The sequence below is a fragment of the Lathamus discolor genome, chromosome 5, assembly GCF_037157495.1.
Source record: "Lathamus discolor isolate bLatDis1 chromosome 5, bLatDis1.hap1, whole genome shotgun sequence".
Taxonomy (NCBI): Eukaryota; Metazoa; Chordata; class Aves; order Psittaciformes; family Psittacidae; genus Lathamus; species Lathamus discolor.
Window position 1 is genome coordinate 3,951,277 of NC_088888.1, and position 21,366 is coordinate 3,972,642.

General features: G+C 41.5%; 1 protein-coding gene across 6 annotated transcripts in view; it reads left to right on the top strand.

Annotated features, from left to right (window-relative positions):
- PLB1 (phospholipase B1) overlaps positions 1–21,366 on the top strand; it is an 82,731-nt gene that overhangs the window by 42,529 nt on the left and 18,836 nt on the right. For all 6 annotated transcript variants that reach the window (XM_065679455.1, XM_065679456.1, XM_065679458.1 and 3 more), the window contains 16 exons: positions 304–364; positions 1,076–1,134; positions 2,875–2,942; positions 3,977–4,020; positions 5,259–5,367; positions 9,758–9,809; positions 9,954–10,034; positions 11,187–11,252; positions 11,740–11,840; positions 12,713–12,794; positions 13,226–13,330; positions 14,832–14,927; positions 16,012–16,083; positions 17,820–17,897; positions 19,873–19,933; positions 20,886–20,944. In XM_065679455.1, the coding sequence (XP_065535527.1) occupies positions 304–364; positions 1,076–1,134; positions 2,875–2,942; positions 3,977–4,020; positions 5,259–5,367; positions 9,758–9,809; positions 9,954–10,034; positions 11,187–11,252; positions 11,740–11,840; positions 12,713–12,794; positions 13,226–13,330; positions 14,832–14,927; positions 16,012–16,083; positions 17,820–17,897; positions 19,873–19,933; positions 20,886–20,944 (1,194 nt within the window). The remainder of the gene's footprint in view (positions 1–303; positions 365–1,075; positions 1,135–2,874; positions 2,943–3,976; positions 4,021–5,258; positions 5,368–9,757; positions 9,810–9,953; positions 10,035–11,186; positions 11,253–11,739; positions 11,841–12,712; positions 12,795–13,225; positions 13,331–14,831; positions 14,928–16,011; positions 16,084–17,819; positions 17,898–19,872; positions 19,934–20,885; positions 20,945–21,366) is intronic.

Consider the following 21,366-nt stretch of genomic DNA (forward strand, 5'->3'; position numbering starts at 1 on the left):
TTCAAAGGGGCTTGGGAGACTGACTGCATGGCATGGAACAGGAAAGCAGCCCCAGAATTAAACAAAAGACATCCAGAAACACCTATAAGAACACATGCTCAGACAGCAAGGTTATCAGTGCAGGATGATACCCTAGTCTGAGCAATACAAAACATGACTATTGAATGAGCAACCAAGACCTGCCTGGTTAATTACATGCTAAAGAGGTTCTGGTTTATCCACTTGGCCTCTACTAGGAAGATCTTAGTTACTACTGACTGTATTTGCTAGTCAAATGCTATTCAGCTTTATTCTTCTCTCTAGAATTATGGAAGCCAGCTGCTATGCGAGGACAGGTCTCCATCCTCCCCTCCTGCGACTTCAGGTAGTCTTGCCTGTTTTATGTTAAGAGGCTGAATAACCTTCAACTGTCCTTCAAGATGAGTTTTCATTTCTGCTGCAATGACTGCTGGACTGTGAAAAATACCGCTCAGAAAAGATGTCATGTTTCTCAGTAGCTGCTTAATAGATACCGCGCCATACTGTCACGCAAGGTAGCATTCTGATTAAGTAGCTCCACTTACTGCCAGTGGAGAACTTCAAAATATCCCATGCTAAAGTCCAAATCTGGGCACTGACATAGCCTGTAAGTGATACCACCTAAATCTTGGGGAAGGAAACTGGAAATACAGCTTCATGCATGTTAGTCTAAGACACAGCAGTATTCAGTTTTTCTAATAACTTCTTGTTGTCTTCTTCTTCTCCACCTTTTTAGAGCTTTCCTGTTCCTGCTTTGTCTAAACTGAGCTGTTTTACTTTCAGCTTGGTGCTGGATATTGTTTGCAACTTACTGTTTGCTCCTTGCTCTTCTGTCTTTTCACTGGCGATGTTAACCGCTGATATGCTGTGCAATACGCGTACGCTACTGCTACAACCACATGAGATGAACTGGAGAGGCCTCCTGTTTTATCACCTGGGTATTGCAGAAAACATGTCTGAGCATCAGAATGCACGATGGCATGTTTCACACACACAGTGGTAAAAAAGAATTGCTATTTGCTATCCAGGTTCAACTGTCTCTCTCTTCCCTTTGCAGTGCATTCCCTAAAGCCAGCTGATGTGAAAATTATAGCAGCCCTTGGGGATTCTTTGACGGTAAGAAGATAGCATTTTTACTGTTCTCTTGGTAAAACTGCAAACATGTGCCTGCTCCGGTAGAGAGGAAATAGCTGTTGTACCTAGAAGCAAAGATCCATTCATTCGTGGATGATAATAGATCTAGCAGTTAGAACAAGAAAGAAGGTGTCAGTTCTCCAGCACTCTGTTCCCCCCACGCACTTATTCACATGCTTTTGAACTCAGGCAAAACACAGGCAAAGAGGTGCCTAAATATCTTTCTGATTTGCAGACAGAAGAGATCAGATGCTGTTGAAATTAATGGGACACAGCACCAGCCTTAGGTTACTGTGTTTTTTGAAGCTTTTCTGAATAGAACCAGGCTGGTGAACCTCTTCCTTTCCCTCTGTCCTTTCAGGAGCAGAGTGTGACTAAGGGATGTTGGATAGTAGCATTTTATTTAATGAGATAAGGATGCACAAGCATAAGAGCCCTCTAACTTTATCAATTTAAGAAGATGTTCAGTCTTGTGTGTGTGTGTGTGCCTGTTTTAACTCATAGCTAACTTCTTTATCAAGATGTAGCTCTTGATGGCAATGATTATCTTAGGCAGTCTAGAAGAAACATGTCTCAAGGTCCAGACATTGTATATTCCAATTACGCCCTTCTGCCTGCTGTTTTCATATCGGTCAAAGACTGAATCTCTACATCCAGCTCAAAGGAAACACTGGGCAGAAAGACATAATTGGAACATAGGTTTCTCTGAATCTGAGCCTTAACAACAACGATATTGTGTGTACAAACCATGAAGCCTTTACAACTCTCTGGCAGGCATGTTGCTAAAACTCCTACACACTGGAGGCTGCTGAAATAAATAGAAGCTTTTACATGCAAACTTGCAATATTGACAAATATTCTGTATATAGCTGTGGTTGCCACATTATAATATCCAGGATCCTGCAGGTGTTTCTGCTTCTAAGTATGCTCTGTAGGAGCTGAGAATAGAGCTTTCATTGAGAGTGCAGTGGTGCATTGCTGTATCCGAGCTGCACTTGATCTGTGCACAGTCATTCTGAACACCAGCCTTCCATTAATCCAAGAGAGTTTATACATGGAAGAAAATGTAGTATTGCTGTTTAATCTGAGGTAGTAGCAAACAGTCTACCTGGTCTTGTGCTATACTACGCCATACTCAAATTTAGTATGGAACTATAGTATCACAGCTGTCAGGCACTCTGCTTCTGAATTCTTGGTGGTATTTTAGGAGGGATGTAGTTGCTAGCTTGCCTCTTTCTTTAGCATAAATGTAGAGTGCCTTCCTCCTAGCTATAGTACTGCTACAAGACTCTATTTAGCAAAATGCTTTTCAAATTGGTGTAAAGATATCACAGGGCTTGCTTCTGAGATACGTTTGTTTTCTCTGTTGAGTTCATATAGTCTTTCTTATCGTTAGCCAGAAAGTTTATAGGTATGTTTGAGGCGCTTTCATCATTCTTGACTAATGCAACCATAAAGAAGTTATTCAGCTCTTCTAGACCCATGAGAAAAAAACCTTTTGTTCCCCAGCTCCATCATTTATTTTGTGTCACCTACAATAAGTTGCTTGTAAATAATTATAAAAGGTATTGATGCCTTCTTCAGAAGGAAGGCTTTAGAAAGCCAGATGCTTTCTAAAGCTTTTGAAGGGATGCCTTCAAAAGTAAATGAAATTATAATGTATGACTATTGCATTAGTAATTGTGCTTTAATTTCATTTGGTTAATGAAAACTAATGTGTAGGCTGGTACAGGAATTGCCTCAGATAGTCTCCTGGATTTGAGCACTGAATATCGGGGACTGTCTTGGAGGTAAGTCTTCATTCAAAGTGATGAGGAGAGATGCATTCTCTCCTGTAAAGAATACTATTCCTTTCCACACATTTGGGGTCTTTCAGCTGTCAGAAATTTGAAAGAAACAAAAATAAGTTGCTTTTTGGGCTACATTTCTTGTGAAATATGTACCAAGATCCAGGATTTGTCATAAAGCTGCCTTCACAGAAAATGTTTTAAGCAATGGATTTTAAGCTAGCCTTGTGACTTCTCTCATGCTTTCATCTTTGGCTGCTTGTGACTGTATTTTTATGGTGGGATGGCAAGTTGTAAATCTGCAAAGCTGGAGAAAAATCACTGGTAGAAACAAGTCATAACTTGCTGCTTTTGGGACTTCTCAATGTTTGCTATTTGAAAGCTTTCTGTAGCACCACAGAAAATGTTTTTTTTAACTGGAGAACTCTTACCACATGCAGCACACACTTGTGAAAGACTAAATTTGTTTGGTGTGATGATGTAGCTCAGTTGACATTGACTTCAGCAGCTCTGTGCTGCCCTAATACCCCTCCATAAGCCAGAGCGTGGCCTCAGTGTGCCCCACCAATTTGGAAAGCTTGAGCGAACATCAATGTGCAGGATGCAGGAGCTGAGAATGAGGAGCTGCTGTTGCAGCTCTCTTGCCTCCCATGGGCTGGCTGTTTGGTACAGCCTTGAGTGGCTTCACAAGGCTGGAACTGGTCTCAAAGCTGACCTTCTAATCTGCAGTACTTTAGGACTCATCCATTCGAGTATATAGCTGTCTCAGGCATTTTCTGCCATTTCATGATTGACTATACCCTTGTACAGCTGCAAGACCATTAAATCCTTCTGGCAAGCATCTTTACCACTGAAACCTCAGCCATTTTCCCCAATAGCACTTCCACTTCTGTCTTTTCCATGTAATCCAATATATTGATAGTTACCAAATTAATCACCCTTCCCTTTTCCTCATGATGTGTGGTAGGTTTTCACTTTGGTTATTGTCTCTGTCCAGCTGAGAGATGAGTGATTAGGATTTCTCTTTCCCGTTTCAGTATTGGAGGAGATGCATCATTGGAGAACATGACAACTCTACCTAGTAAGTAAATGCTTTTCTAGCTCTAATTGGCAAGGTTGGAGAGAGGGAGAGGGCTAATTGATGATGTGTTTTCAGAGTATCTCAAAGCTGTATTAGAGTAATTAACAAGAACTACTTTTCAAAGGAACAGTATCATAGGACTAATGAATTAAAAGCTGGCTTCATCAGTGAAGCTGAGAAGCATCTAGAAATTCCCTTAGTTTCTTTTCCCCCTCCCTTCTCGACTGCTTGGCGAGTGTTATTTGAATCTCTATAAAAGCTTGCTATGCCTGTGCTTGTGATGCAATTAACATTTGCATTTAATAAATAACCCATCACAGCTTTTTCCAAAAGGAGATGTTTGCATAGAGTAGACCTCTTTGGTAAATATAGCTGACTACTCATACATGTAACCTGAAGGGAATAATTTTAGCTTTCTCTTCACTGAAACATGCAACTTCTTGTAGCTCAGTCTATTGTTACTGTAAAGCCACTCGAGAGTCAGTTTGGATCAGCTTTAATAATAAACTTCTATTTGGCGAGGGACAGCAAACTGTCCTTCTGTGTGTTGCCCATTATCATAAGCAGAATGTAACAAGAATATAATCAGAATAAGCAATTAATGGATTCACTGGATGCTATTACATTTGACAGAGCCTTTATTTGAAATGTGGTTAAATTCAGCCTTTGAGATTATAGTTTACAATGCAACCATTTTCACTCTCAGCTGTGAATTACTCTATTCACTTCTTTTTGTAAGCTACTATGGAGGTAATGGAAAACAAGATGGTATTTCATCAGAGCCACGCATCTGAGGCTTTCATCTTCATATTTGTCAGTAGTAAGAGATTTTGCACAGCCATGATGCAGACCCAGATCCCCTGGCTGAAAATGAGCTCCTGCTGGGTTGAAACCCCCTTCAGGTTTGCTTCACAAAGCCACCATTATATGGCTGAGGGTCTTATTTTAGGCTTTAACCTCCACAACGTGAGCTATTACCACACACAGCAGCTCTCAATTCTGCTCATCGTATCCACCGGTGACAGTGCAGGGCACAGCAAGCTCAGGGCTGTCTGCATCACTGCCAGCTGGTGGTCCTTCCTGCCACTGTTTGGTGGATGCATCTATAGGACTGGAGGCTGCAGCAGCTGTGGCAGTGCTGTCAGAGAGCAGAACTGTAGCAGTGCTGGTGTGTGCGAGCCCCTGAGGCAGGCAGAAGGTGTAATAACTTTCCCTTCGTTGCTATCTTTCTTTTTCAGACATCTTTCGAGAGTTCAATGTTACAATTGTGGGCTATTCAACTGGTACGGGGAGTGCGAATGAGTCGAATGCATTCCTTAACCAGGCAGTTCCTGGAGCAGAGGCTGAGTATGTAGCTTCTTGTTTAACATATGCAGGTGATGGATGCTTCATCTAATTGACTTTCAACTGTCTCATGTGCTGTCACAACTTGCTCTGAAGAGCAAGCAAAACCAGTCTAGTTAGGGTTTAAATTCGCTCAAAAACCTGTTAAATGTATGGGCTTATTTCATAGCTGAACATTCAAATGAAGATAACAGTCCTGGTTATGAAATTCATGATCAAGAAGCTGGGAGAAACTAGTGATGGTGGTTTCTACTCTTCCTCCTGAACACCTATTCCTTTATCTATTTATCTGTCAATAAATCTCTGAGATTATGGATGCTTTCAGAAAGTGAGCACGTAGTGAAATGTTAAAGAGATAATAGGAGAAAAAGTAGATGAAATCTTTCTTAATTCTAGCCTCAGGTTTCTGAATAAGCAAGCAGGAGTGGACGAGAGAGAGTAAAAAGAACAGCCACAGTCTTGAATCTGAAGAGTTAGTAATGGTCATATATGGGGTTTGGTGCATTGCAGACCTGATGCAGTTGCAACCAGTTCTGTCAATATAATAGGGATTGTAATGCCTTGCAGTCATTTGAATTTGGCTTCTTGCTTATAGTCATACCTGGGAGGCTGCATGAGTTGAGCTTTGCTATACTTCTTATCCTAGAAATCCCTGGCTTCTTACTGAAAGAGTCAGTGCTGTTTAATTAACAAAACAGATGGCTGCTGGAATTCGGTCATAGTTTGGGCACAGGTTCTGGCAGACCATGCCTGGATTTGACATTGTTAGTTGGTATTACCCAGACCTTATTTTGGTTCTTTAAAGAAAAAAAGTCCCTCTTACTTCCCAAAGAGGTCTTGGAGGTGAAGCTCAGAAGCTAAGTGAGGTGTTTGAGTTTGTTATATCAAAGCAAAGATTGTAAGGATTTATTGGGTATTTTTATTGCTCTCCTGCAGGCCTTGAGTAATCCTGAGTCGTACCAGCAATCTCAGTAAATGCTTTTATTTACTGAGAGACAGTCTGCTAGGTGCCCTGATATATCCGACAGCTGCCCATACCTGAGAGAAGGCTTTTTATTTCCTAGTGATGACTCAGTGTATCTGTGTGTCAGTGAAACGTGCAAGGATTATGGCTCTGATTCAGCCACCAAGGAGAATTTATTAGTATACTTCTAAATGCAGCTTTTATCCAGACTAGTTTCAGCTTTTGCTTGTTATAGGGAAGAATAAGGTAGGTTCCTGGTTTGTATTTTGTGTCAGTTAAACCCTAAAGAGGCTTTTTTGAATGGTAGAAAGACTTGAAACAGGATATACAACCTCTTAAGTCACCCATAAAACTTCAAGCAGCTTGTATCAGTAGCAACCAAGATGTTAGCGTTAGCTGAATGAAACGACCTGATGCATGTTAGTCTAATGAAAAATTGTCTACTTCATCTATACCAATTAGTCTTCTCTCTTCCCATGCGAGCAGCTGGACTTGATAAACATGATGAAGTGGAGCTATCTGTGTTCTGCAGCCATACTTTGTAACCATCCAGCAAGGAGATGCAGACAACAACTGTCCCAGATTTCTGCTAGTCTTCTGTTGTTTCTCTCTCTTGTGACTCTCTGTAGAAAGGTGTGCAAAAGTAAAGTCCTGTAAACTACTTCGCTAATGTCCCTTCACTAATATCCTTGAACTTTGAGTTGCTTCTTTTGGGGTTTTGTTTTGTCACGTCTGTCTGTTTGTCTATTTTGTTCTGTTTGGGCTCTTGGTGCACCTGAGAAGATGAATGCATCCTAGTTGAACACTGAAATGTATTCAAACCTAAGGAACTGTTTCTCCTGCTTTAGGTATTTGGTCCTGGAGCGATGATGCAATCCAGCATTTATTCTTCGTCAGCCAAATATATTAATTTTAATCTGATTCAAAGGGGAAAAAGAGCCCACCGGTTAATGCTGGTACTTCAGAACTGTTCTGTGGCCTCTCTTGGTTTTGGGTACCAATCTGGAAAGTGCTTTCCAGAAGTACTGGAACCTTTCTAAAATCAAGTGGTTCTGCACCCTTACCAGTCTTTGGAAACCAGCTGTAAGGGTGTCTTAAAATGAAATCACTGGCTGCTTTGTGTTAACTTGATGGCAGTGTAGCAATGCAGGTCTCATTCAGCAGGATCTGAATCAGATCTAAGCCTATCTGCATTCATTGCCAAAGTGCTTACGTACATGCTGGAGTTAAGGATAGATCTGAAGCATGTTGCTGAAGCAGAGCCTGGCTGAGATCTCCAATTTCACGTGGAAAAAAAGGAGGTTGAGAATTTAGAACTGAGAGTAGAGAACAGGTGATAATAACTGAAAATATCTGTATTTCCCATTAGCAAACTATTTCTGTTGATCACGATCTATATTTGGTGGAAAGTGCAGCTCAGGGATGGGTGATTGCTGGCACTGCTTCATTCATGTCAGATCTTACTGACTGCATTGGTTCAGGATGCTCCACTGTTTCAGTGACTGCATGAGAAAATGGAGGTGTTGCAGACAGTCAGCTCAGTGTTTTCCTCTGGATCAACATTCAAGTTGATGCCCTAGCTTAGGGGTTTCCATAGTAAGAACAGAAGAAAACTGTGACCACTTGTGGTTTGTCATAGCTTTAGGATGTAAATAAGTAGGTTATGACATTGGACAAGGGTAACAGTGAACAGAACGATTACATGCCTACAGTGTCTGTGTCACAAGTAGATGTATGACAGGGTTCATTGCCCAGTAAATACTCTTATGTTAGTGTTAGACCAGTATTCAGTTGGAGAAGGGTGGTGACAGAGATCTCCTGTTCCTCCAGTAAACATGGTATTGCAATGGAGAGCTAAGCTCTGGTTGCCATACAGAACAAGTGTCATGCTTATTAATGTCAGCTGAAATGCTTCCAGAAACGATAGACAGCCAGTGGAGTGTTTCTAACAAGAGCCTGGAGGGAGATGCAGCTCATACCATAGTACAAAGCTGCCTGGAAGGTGGAAGCTTTCCAATCACATTCTCTTTTCTATGCACATTTGAGGATCAGCGTGTCAGGGCAGTCAAACAAGGCTGAAACGTTCAATCTGAGTAACTCAAAATTCATGGAAGTTTATATATATATATATACACACATAGATATTAATGTATATGTGTGTGTATATACACAAAAAGAGAGAGAGGGAGTGCTCACTTGGCTATTGGAAAACAGCAAGGCTGTCATCTTAACCTGCCTGAATAATCTGGAAAGTTTCTTTGGTTTTTACTTACCCTGAAAGGCAGTGTGCACAGAGATGCTTTACATAACTGAAAATGAAGTACTGACTCCGGGTGCAGGCTACAGAAATGAGGGAGGTGTGCACAGCGAACTCGGAAACACTTCAGCTTTGCAGGGGGATGAGGTGTGGTTTATGCACAAATTTTGCTCAAGTGATCAGTTAAATACAGGGACTTGGGATTCCCTTGTTTTACTCCAGGGGGAATAGACTGATGGCCACCTAGCTCTGAACAGGCCACCTCATCTGCTTACAAACATGTTTCTGTGTCTGGCTTTTCATAGAATCATGGAATAGTTAGGGTTGGAAAGGACCTCAAGATCATCCAGTTCCAACCCCCCTGCCATGGGCAGGGACACCTCACACTAAACCATCCCACACAAGGCTCTGTCCAACCTGGCCTTGAACACTGCCAGGGATGGAGCACTCACAAACCCCCCTGGGCAACCCATTCCAGTGCCTCACCACCCTAACAGGAAAGAATTTCCTCCTTATATCCAATCTAAACTTCCCCTGTTTCAGTTTGAACCCGTTACCCCTTGTCCTGTCACTACAGTCCCTAATGAAGAGTCCCTCCCCAGCATCCCTATAGCTCCCCTTCAGATACTGGAAGGCTGCTATGAGGTCTCCACACAGCCTTCTCTTCTCCAGGCTGAACAGCCCCAACTTCCTCAGCCTGTCTTCATACGGGAGGTGCTCCAGTCCCCTGATCATCCTCGTGGCCTCCTCTGGACTTGTTCCAGCAGTTCCATGTCCTTTTTATGTTGAGGACACCAGAACTGCACACAATGCTCCAGGTGAGGTCTCACAAGAGCAGAGTAGAGGGGCAGGATCACCTCCTTCGACCTGGTGGTCACACTCCTTTTGATCCTTTTTCAGCTGGTTTAGGTGCTAAGCACTGTAAAAGCAGCTAAACTTACGGTTCCAGATTGATTATTGAATTTGAGAAAAATCAGGATTCAAGTCCAATTTGATATCGATTTTCCACAAATATATGAATTTGTGATTTGGTCACAGCAACATGAGTATTGTACTGTCTTCTCACTCAACCCTTGTAATATCTGACAATTTGATTTAAGATGTTTGGAGAGCTTTAATATTGAGCTTTCCATACAGGTGCTTCTTTCACTCACAAGTTGTCTTCTCCACAGGCACTTACCAGCCCAAGCAAGAAATCTTCTGAGACTAATGCAAACTGATCCTGTAAGTTGCCTGGGACTGCTTTAATCTTACAGCATGAAAAGAAACAGGTGTTGCTTCACACAATACATCCACCTGCAGTGATACCGTGTGCATATCTAAAAGTCAAGGAAATTCAGGCCTGTTATTTTCTTCCTTATTGCACAGAGAATTGACTTCGGTGCTGACTGGAAGCTGATAACAGTACATATCGGAGGCAATGACCTGTGCAACTATTGCAAGGATCCTGTGAGTAGTAAACTGGGTAACTGGAAGTGTGGTGGGATTGTGATGTGAATGTAGAAACACTTCAAAGGAAATCCACGGATCCTTAGACCCTTCACAGAGATAACATGAGTTATATATGTGTTGCTGTATGTTTTGATGGGGGCTGCTGCTGACAGTGCCCTGATATAAAACCAGTTACAGCATCAGATGGTTTTGTTTTCTCTGCCTTACTCCAAGGTAAGAATCACTGTCTTTGCCCTAGAATCACTTACCTTTGTCAAGGTAAGAATCATGGTCTTGTGACCATGGGCAAACAATGGAAGAAAAGCTTCACTCCTCTGATGTGGTAACTGTTCTACTGCTGGCACAGCCTCATTAAGACATCCAAGAAAGAACTGTACTGCTTTGAACTACCGCTACTCCAATCCTACAGGAGTCATTACCCCATAACTCGCAGTGTAGGGTGAGTTGTGTATGAGGGTGAGGTGAGGTGTGTATTAGGGAAGTTGCACAGTGCCCAATATCATTCGAATTTAATGCTTCTCTGGATTGTGGAGAAGCCTTTAGGGATGCCGTAAGGGGATTATGTGAGTTGAGTGGGCAGGTGGCAAGGAGAGGCCACCTTTCTCTGCCAGCTTTTACTCTCTTGCCTTTAAAATGCTAAATTCTTGTGAGCTTTTTCAATTCTCCTGTACCCCCTTGTGCTTGAGATATTTGCTGCTCCTGCAGGAGCCTCACTAGGCATCTTCGCTGCTGCCGCCAAGTTTTATAGCTTTATTTATAGCTATGACCTTGATTAGCAATGATTTCACCTCATTTTATGAGAGCTTATCAGCTGGCTCTGAGCACACCTATGGCTGCTTGGTTTATGCTGTTCAGCATGCATTCAGATTGGGTTCCTTCCTGCATCTTTACATGAAGGACCCAGTGGATTTGAGTTAAATATACTGCTGCTCAACAAGGTTTATTTTAAACCTAAAATTTCACCCAGACTGTCTACATTTTGGATTAATTGATATGCTTAAAATACCTGGTCTCTAGAAAGAAGCAAGAGCAGTCAACCAACCACAGTGTTGTGTGCCAGAAAAGAAAGTGAATTAACGTGATTCTCCAGCCTCCCAACCCAAATGCCTTGTGTCTCCACTTAGCAGTAATCTCTTGTGTTTCTCTCAGGATCACTACTCAGCTGTGAATTTCACCAGGAGGATTCAAGAAACTCTTGATATTCTGCATGAGCAGGCAAGTGCTGTGAAACTAATTGTCCTTGCATTCTAGCTTGTACTGGTACATGACTGACCGGTGCTAGCTCTTCTGTCTGTTTGCTTTTGTTGTGTTGTTTCCCATTCTGGCACCAAACGTATTCCATCGGCTTCTACAAAAGCATTTCCTTTTGTCTTGTCAATCTGAGAGTAGTGAGATGCAGTCTGAAATGGCAGACAGTAGTACTGGGCCATGGGGTTGGAGAAGGATCAAAAACTGAGTTTGGGGGGGAAATTGTTGCTTCCTCCCCCTTTATTTTTTTTTTTTCCTTCAGCAATTGAGAAAGTAAAAACAAAAAAAAAAAAAAACAAAAAAAAAAACCAACCAAACAAAAAAAAAAACCACAGGAAAAAAAGACAGAGAGAAAGGGAAGAGAGAGTCAAATGACTGGACTTTAGGGTAAAATAAATGCAGCATGGGCTGCGTAATCAGTTGCTTCTAAGCTAAAGTCTAACTTACCTTTCAGGTTCCGAAAGCTTTAGTGAGTCTGGTTGAAGTGATGGACCTCCACCCTCTGAGACAGATGTTTGTGGATACTCAAGTTCCGTGCCCCACTTACATGGCAGAGTAAGACTTGTTTGACTTCCTTTTGTACCTGAGCTTACTGTCCATGGTGAGAAAACATGTTCTTATTCCACACTTCTCTCCTCATTTGAACTGATGATCAAAGGTAGCACTACAGTCCTGAAGACATTCCATGCAGTGAGGACATCATCCTGCCTGATGGCATTGCCTTCTCTTGGCTTTGACCTAAGTGTTGTCAGAGAATCCGTGTATTTTGCCCATGTCCAGAGCTGGAAGGTTTCCTGTGGTACACAATATACACCTCCTCAAGGGTTCCTCAAGGTGGGGTTGAAGTCCACAAGCATTTGGATTTTCAGGCCTTTTACAGAATGTGAAGTATTTGCAGAGCAGACAGGTTTCTCCTGTTATAGAGGCTTTATTGCAATGGGTAATTAGCATTCGTTGCTGACCCTCCAGACAGGGACAAATTCTGTGTTTTGGCAATGCAAAAGGAATTGTTGATTGGAAAGGTACCAGCTCAGAGATAATGCAGCCAGTAAATTTCAAAGATCTATTTTCTAGCTTCAGAGGGACTGGCATGTTCCTTTGTCAAGCTGCAGGACCTTTGGATGCCAAGGTGTAATGAAGGGAACAAACTATCACAAAGTAAAGTACGGTGTACTTTACTTTGATATACCTGGGAGTAAAATCAAACTGATTTAGAGTAGCACCATTCACACGAGGCAGAACATAAGACTAAGGGTTGAAATGATGAACAACAGCAAGGATGATAAGCCATTTCCACAGAAACACAACTGTACAGGTTTCCTTATTACTCCCATGTCATGAGGATGTTGGGTGGCAAAGGGGGACTTCTGCGTTCTCAGAACTCCAATTCTCTCTGTTCCTGTTTTCTCCTCTAACCTCTCCCGCAGTTATCTGTGCAGTTGTGTTCTCACAGAAGAAGAAAACTCACAAAATTTATCAATGGTGAAGGAAGCCACCAGAGATTACCAGGTATGTTTATCAAGAGTTGGTGCAGTAACTCGATTTCCAGTTGAGGCGAGCTCTTGATTACAAAGCAACACATTATAGCAGTATTTTACCCATATGGGCCCTATGAGCTAAGGAGAAGGTAATTTGATGCTACCCAAAACACCATATGACCAAAAGCAGCAGAAAAGCTCTTTAGAAGAACTCTGTTTCCTAGTACAGATGGATAGGTGGGAGTTTAGTTACCAAAATCCTGTTCCCGACAGTATTGTTGCAGTATTGTGTTCCAGCCTTCTCAGCCACTTTGCAAGCCACGTCTTCCAACGTCTGTGGCTATTTCGGTTAACAAGTAAAACCTCCTTTTAATCCATGGGCTTTCAGAAAACAAACCAAACCCACAGTTATGATGCAGAGATGCCGATGGATTATCGGTGATGGCTTTTTGTTTCTTGTAGCTTGGAATTCGGAGGCTGTTGGAGTCTGGCAGATACGACACTCATGAAAATTTCACAGTGGTCATCCAGCCTTTCCTCCGAAATCCCAAGATTTCTCTCGGTCAGGTACAGTCTAAAGAGACTTCTGCATGCAAAGGACTAAGTGTGCATATCTAACCTATAGAGAACACTTTCATCTTGTTCTGTGCTTTTCTTATTAAAACTGGTTGCTTTCTGGTATAGTACATCAGATTTCTTCATATACTCGGCAGTTCTTTGTTTTACATATTATGCAGTATATGTAATATGAATTATTGTTTGGGAAAAGGAATCAAAACCTGAATGAAGAGGTTGGTTCTCAAGGGTACAGAGATATTTTTCTTTCTTGAGCATACAACATGATTAATAAAAGCCAGAGGTACAAAGTTACACTTTTTAAAGCAGCACTGCTGCATTGCTCACTGGAGACATCTTTATGTCCCATAACTCATTATTCTGTGTCCGACAGAAAAAGAAGTTTACATACGATCTAGTGGAAGTAGCAGTTTTATGTAGTGAGCCCTTTTTCCTGTCACTGGCAGTTATATTTCAGTTCCTTGAGTTGTAAGTCTCAGTGATCCACAAAGGAAGAAAATGACCCAAACCTTCTCTGAAACTGAAACTCCACTTGCAGATTTTCACATGCCTCTGCACTTCCTCATCTCACCTGGAACTAAGAGTAGATGGGGCAAAATATTGAGCTGAGATTGCTCTGTAATAACTGAACTGGTCCTGAAACTGTCAGCAACAGCCAGGGACAAGTATGAAAAGTTCCGATGCTGCTATAAACAAATCTGGAAAACACGTGGAAACCTTCACAGGGTAACCAGACAGGGATTTGGGGGTTTTGGTGAAGCTGGTTCCTGTGAAGTCATCCCCAGTTGTTTTGGTACTGAGATAGGGAACACAGAAATGAAAACAGAAGCAGCATCAAAATATTTCTGAACATTTCATAGTCTCACAAGCCTTAGTTCAGATTTCTATGAAGTTCAGGATGCTGTTTTCTATTTTTCTTCTCTCACACAACATTCAGATGTTCCTGGACTGAAAACTCTACCTCTAAACATGGCAAAAGACATAGATGCAAATTTCGGTAGCAATCTTCTAATAAGCGAGCCTAAACACACTGCATCAAAACCTGCTCAAGATTTGAGGAAGAGCTACTCTGACCAAATAATCTTATTTCAGTCATCTGTGACCTAAACTCCTCATCTCAGTACTCACACAAAAGCCAAGATACTAAAATGTCCAAACTCCATTTCCTTCAGATGCTCCAGTGTCTATATCAAAGTAAAGCTTTGCTCAGAGAAGAGGCTAAACATGAAATTAAGAATGGTGGGTTTTCTATCTCTGGATGGATCTGCTCTTGGAGGCACATGAGCATCTCTAGTTAGGTGTTTCTGGTAGCTCATGGACCTGCTGAAGTACACTGTGTATCACCAGGTGATCGTGAGACATTCTGTATCGGATCAGAAAGAAAAAGTAGCATGAACCTCTCATTACTGGCTCTGATTTGGCCTCAGCAACCCCAGGTTGGAGCAGTGTGGATTCTTCTGCACTCAGATGTCCTTTATGCTTTCATTTGTAGGATGGGCATCCAGACGTCTCCTACTTTGCACCTGACTGCTTCCATCCAAGCCAGAAAGGCCATGCTCAGCTTGCCAAGGCTCTCTGGAATGCACTGGTAAGGTGACAGGCTCTGCATATAATGTGGTCTTTACCTAGACCTTACTACCATTGAAATAATCTCTGTAATAAACATTGCAATGAAAGCCTGGATAGTGCTGGACATTCGTGTTTGTTTCTTAACTAGTCACATACCCTCCATATTTGATGCTGCTCTCAGCCTAGAATCTCTTGCTTCTGAAAGTGTGTGGGGAGGAGAGGGGTGCTGTAGGTGATTGATTACAGCTGAGAGACTTCAAGTCTACTTCACCCATTGTCATGAAAAGCAGGGTAGCATTCAGTAAGGGTGATGTTTCTACGGGCTGCTCTGGGAAACCACCAAATAAAGAACTGTAACTGCAAACGTCAATTCAAAATGGATTACTTAGAAGTTTGTTTTAAATCCATGTGTTGTGAATGTCTCATTAGGAATTAAAGTGGCTTTAATTCAGTTTTTTAGTTTTACTACCTTTGGAAGTGAGTAAAACTTAATGAAAATGAATCGTTAAAGATTGCTTAAGCAAACGCATTTTACTTAGCGTTGCAGTGAAGTGCAGTACGCAGTTGGAGGCATCTCGGATCCTGGATGGTAACTTTTATATACTTTGGGATAATGTCTTAGCAGCTGGCACGATTGCTTGCAATCATCCCGCAGTACCTCTAACTAAATTTGGTTCAATCTTCTCTGCATAAACAGCCTCTTGTTGGAGATGCCATCATCCAGCTTAGTGATAAAAATTGAGGGACTCTTAGCCTCTTGTCTTTTATGCAAGAGAAAAGAGTTTATGACCTTGCCTCCTGGCTAAATTCCAAGGTACTTCATGTGCCTGCCAAAATCCTCCAGGAGTTTAAACTGATCCAGTGTAGCTTTCTACTTCCCATTTTAAGCTTCTTTCTAGAGTTGTTCTGTTGTTATGCAGTTGCCATGTTCTTTTTGAGAAGCAGATGCATTTCAGCCTTGGGTAAATCAAGGTCTGTAAATACAGGCAGTTTTATATAAATTTGAAAGCTATATCGAGGTTCTTTTAAATTAAACTTGTTATGCAAATGTAAGATGAGCCAACATGGTTACAAAATGGGGTTTTCGTTGTCTTCCTTTCTAGTTACAACCTGTACACCAGAAAGCTGACTCGTTTGATTTCATGGAGGACATTGTCCTCGACTGTCCAACTCAGGTAAATATACCCACGTTGTGGAAGCTGGGCATCGGGAGGCTGTGTGTGCCTGTAGCTGCTGCAGAGAGCAGGGGTCTGGGATGTCTGGAACAAGTTTACTGGAAACTTTGGTTCTCTGCTTAGCTGTGAGTTAGCAGGTGCTCTCATATACCTGCTCTGGTGTCCCTCAGCCTTTTACTGTGCCATGAATACTGATTGACAACACGCTGGTTAGTATGGGTTTAGTTGTAGCAGGGGTTCTGTTTTGCTGTGAAGTACAGAGGCAGGTCAAACAGCAAATAATAGAATATGTCGCGTTGACTTTCCCATCGGAATCAACCCCTGTATCTGTTATCTCTTGAACTAGTGCCAGGTTGGATTTCCTGGCCTGATCCGTAACAGGGATACTTCAGACTCTTTGGAAGCTGCTTCTGCAGTTATAAAACAAGCTGCTGAACTTGCAGTACAGTTGCTAGGTATCAGCACGTGGAAATAACCACTGCAGTCAGCAATAATTGTCTCCCTCTCCTCAGCAGTTTCAACAAGGAGGCCAAAGGACTGAACAGATCAGAGAGCCGAGTTGTTATCTCAAGTCACAGAGGAGGATTTTGTCCATATCACATCCATCCTGCCAAAAAAGGAAGATCTGAGAGTTATTAACTGGCATGTTTCAAAAGTCCTCAGATTCACTTAAATTGATCCTATTTAATTTTACCAAGTATTCCTTCCAGGCAGCTTAAATTAACTTAGCAACTTCTTCAGTGCCAAATAATGTGGATTTTCTACTTCTTTCCCTTCATCTACTCCTATTCAGAAGTAGGCACATAAAAGTTTAGTAGCTCTTGCAAAGAATACATGGCCGTTGTTTTCAGAAATGGTAAGCCCCCCAGTGCTTTGAGAAAGTCACTGATGGAAGTGCCAGTAGCTTTTCCTGCACAGAAAGCTCTGTGGCAATGATACAAAGGAATAAATAAACTGTTTCCAGGGGATTTCACCGCCTGTGTTACGGAAGGGAGTAATGGATTATTTCAGATTCTGACACACACAGATTCCATTTGTTGTTCCCACAGTTTCTCACTGCAGGTTTAAAGTTCTATCTGCTTTAAGCAGTCATGGCCATCACAATGCCAGGTGTGCCAGATTGTAAGGGCCCAGCAAGCCAAGGAAAGTAATTTGTATTGAGACAACTTAAAGTTAGGGTAAAACCCTGCGAATAACAGAGTAGTGGGTCTTCTGATCAAATATGTTAGTGCTTTACCTCCTCAAGCAGCCACTGGAATGGCTCTTAATTGAGATATCCCAGTGAAATTTTTTAGCCTATACAATGTGCATGTCTTCCTGAATGTGTGTTGCATTGGTAGGGAACAAAAATAACCATGCAATTTATACAGTCTCTCTCAGAGAGAAGTGATGTTTCAGTAATCAGTCTTTTCATTTCCCCTCTGCTGTCAGGTTTCTCTAGACTTCACATCAGTATCTTTTAAAAGGATTAAATATCTAATAAAATCTAAGAAATTCCTGAAAGATTAGGAGAGGAAAATGTTAAATTGCAATCAGGACCCGGTATATGTCATCTCTACCATAGGGTGCTGAACATGAATCTTACTTCTGAATTTTAAGAAAGGAACATGGTTTCAAAATCCAGATCTCCATTTTGCAGCTTATGTATTTACTTTCTCAGTTGCCTGATATCACTTGCTGTGGTCTGTGCCATGTGCTTATTGCCTGTTTTCTCTTATGTATTGCTCTTTCTCCAGGACAAACCATTCCTGGCAACATACAAGAATAGCAACTACACATATCTACCTGTGGAGCCCACTGATGAGCCAATAGAGGTAATTGTTGCATCTTTTGCTGCATTTTCTCTGACGCATGCAAAGCTGTATCTGTTCACACATCAGCCTGAATGTATAGATGAGATAAACTACTACCGGTTTTTAGAAAGAGAAGTCTGTCTTGCACTGCATTTTTTTTTCCCTCTGTAAACAAATGTTAAACTCTTCCTAAAAGCGAAACAAAAAGAATTGTATGAATTAGTGCAATTGCATCAAAACTGTGTTCAACAGTAGAGTACCTGGGTTGCATCATTGAGATAGCAAGTTCCTCACAGTAGCGAGAAGATAACGTATAACCCTGAGCCCCCAAATGATCTGAGGAAGGTTTCCATATTCTCTTCTTGAGCCACTGTACTTCCATGCACTAAGGGAAGCTTAACCTGTAGAGGGCAGTCACCTTTACATATTGGATATGTGGTTCGATGCAAAGGTGATAAGAATCCATTTTCAAAGAGATTCATTTTCCACAGTGACTGAGCAACTACCACAGGGCTGATTAAAGGAACTGCTGAAACAAACTTGGTGTAGTATGTGAAGAAATGGGGCAGTTAATTGCTCTTGACAAGCGGCTGCAGGCATGCAAAGTGTGGTTGGAGATGACTGTCAAAATGGGCTGGGCTACTTCAATATACTGGGGGTCCTCCTCCTTAGCTAAATGATGAAAATATCTATGTGCCTTGAGCGTTACAGAAAGCAACAGCTGGTTTTGCTTTAGCAAGCACAGTCTGCAATACTGAAATGGGATTTTTATCTGTAAAGCCAGAGTTATACTTTTAACGGGTAATCTTGTACTTCCACTGAATCTCATCAGCAATAGCTTTTAAAGTGATAGGGCAAAGGAAAGAAACAGTAGAGAGAGTAAAGGAACAGTTCTCTCTTTGATCCGAAAATAACTCCGGCTATCCTTTCTACCCTCTGCAACCAGCCTTTAGCTAGATGGCTGATAGTAGAGCCATCTTCTTTTATGAGAAAAGATGAATTTGTCTTGATGATTTTAACACTAAGTATGCTTTCCGAAGAACACTGCTCCATGTAGTTTTTCTCTCAATGTTACGATAGTGAAATTGCAGAATAGTTAGGGTTGGAAGAGACCTCAGGATAACGTTGGTCCAACCTCCTGCTCCAAGCAGGGCCTGCTTTTGCATCAGCATAAGCAACTCTTTGCTCTTGCAGGCACTGCCCATTACAACAATAACAGTGTTGCTCACTACCGAAAAGTGTGGGCGGAACATTCATCAGCTGTCTCTGCTGGTGAACCAAGATGTTCTGCAATGCATGGTTCACTCAATTTCCTCAACTGGTGGAATAAACATAATAGCTCTGATATCACCTACAAATATAGCGTAGAATGGTTTAGATTGGAAGGGACCTTAAAGATCATATAGTTCCAACCCCCTTGGCATGGCAAAGTGCAATTATTTAGAGGTTAATAGCTGTCTTTACGGAAACTTTTGAAGTTTCGAACCTTTTCACATTTTATATTGAGTGAAAACAAGCCCTTTTTGAAAGTTTCTAGGAAAAGAGTAGTTTTCTAGCAAGGTACATGGGAAAAATACAATGTAATAAGTCAGTATTATAGATTTGCAGAGGATTTTGTTATTGATTTTTGTTTTGTTTGTTGGTACGTCTTTAGAGATGGAAAACCTGGAGACCCCACTTTCTAGGTCATGCACAAAATCTCCAGGCTGTAGAGGAGAGGAAGAAAATAATCCTCCTTAGGAAATTTTGTCATAAGCAATATTTCTCAATTAAATACTTCATCTTTGGAAAGGTTTTATGCTTTGGTTAGAAAATTTCATCAAAAGTAATTAATGTTTTGACAGTATTCAACAAAGAGGAGGAAAGGACTGTTGGGCTATGTAGGTACCAAACTTGGATCTGTGTCTTAATTTAGTTTTGTCCTTTGCTGTACAATTAAACCATATAAGAATTCCATATCATCAAGGTGAACCAATTTTGTAACTTGCCATTGCAGAACTGGGGCAGTGACCTGCTGTGTTCCGAACAGGCTTTATCCAGTCGTGTCCCAACATCAGGTGAGAAAGAACTTGTAAGCTAAAATCGCAAAGAGGAGAGATTCCACCTTTTGTTTTTAAAAACAGTAAGATCTAGAAATTGCCCATCCTAGATGGGAAGCAAACAGTGAAAGCCGATACATTTAGCAGCAAAGAAAGTCTGTCTTGCCATACGCAGTAAATTCTGCATCACAGCAGATGTGCTCTCTGTGGATAAATACAATCACATTTATCATTGTCATGGTTTAACCCAGCCGGCAATTAAGCACCACACAGCCACTCACTCACTTCCCCGCAGTGGGATGGGGAGCGAATCAAAAGAGTAAAAGTGACAAAATTTGTGGGTTGAGTTATAGACACTTGCAAAAGCCACACAGACAAAAGCGAAGCAGCCCATCCTCCTCGCTGGTGGGGTGGTGTGAGATGCAGAAAAGGCCTTGACTCAGTGTAAGCACTGCTCAGCAGTGACAAAAGCATCCCTGTGTTATCAGCACTGTTTCCAACACAAATCCAAAACACAGCCCCATACCAGCTACTACGAACACAATTAACTCTACCCTAGCCAAAACCAGCACAGTCATATATACATGTATCATGTACAGCAACACGGCAAATTAATATTGCATATAGGTTAGTGGCTCAGCAAGTTTGACCAATCTGATCTATGACCCAAACCTGAAAACCGATTGAAAGAGATGGAATGTACGCACCCCAAAACGTATCTGATCTGTTTTCATTTTTTTCCTAAGATGTTTTAAGTTCCATCTATTTCTGTGTTAGTTGAGTAAACTGTTGCAAGCAAAGGCGAGAAGTTATGCCTCTTGCTTAGCTGACACAGAATTTGAGGCTTGTTTTCCCTGGAAAACTGTAAAAATACTGTTGGATTGGAACAAGACACTTGCAACTTTATTCTGTTATACTGGGTTTTGTCTCAATTGTCAATAATCCTGATTTTTTTCCTCCTACTTTTTAGTACATGAGCTACAACCTGCTGATATCAAAGTCATAGGAGCACTGGGAGATTCCCTGACTGTGAGTACTGCTGTATTCCCATATTTAGAATGAGAAGAGAAATTGTCAGATTTCTACCTAGATGTGATCATGTCAGGCACCATCAGACAGAAATCAAATTGCTTTGGCTTGGCAAAGCAAAATCCCTCTGCCTGTGTCCCTTTGCAAAGGAATAACCCGAAGGGATATGAGTGACACTGGCAATTGTGTAATCCAGTAATAAATAATTCAGGCTAGAACAGAAATGGGATCACATTCTCTATTCCGCACAGTTTATTCAAGTGTTTCTGCAAGGGGAACTGTCTGCCTTATAGGAACAGTCTTTTCTGACATTAAACCAAGAGCAAGCAATTGACACTTTTCATTAACTGAGAGATCTTGATGAAAATTCCAGTGGAAATACCTGATTGCAGAATAAAGTGCTTCTCACTCAAGATGAGTCT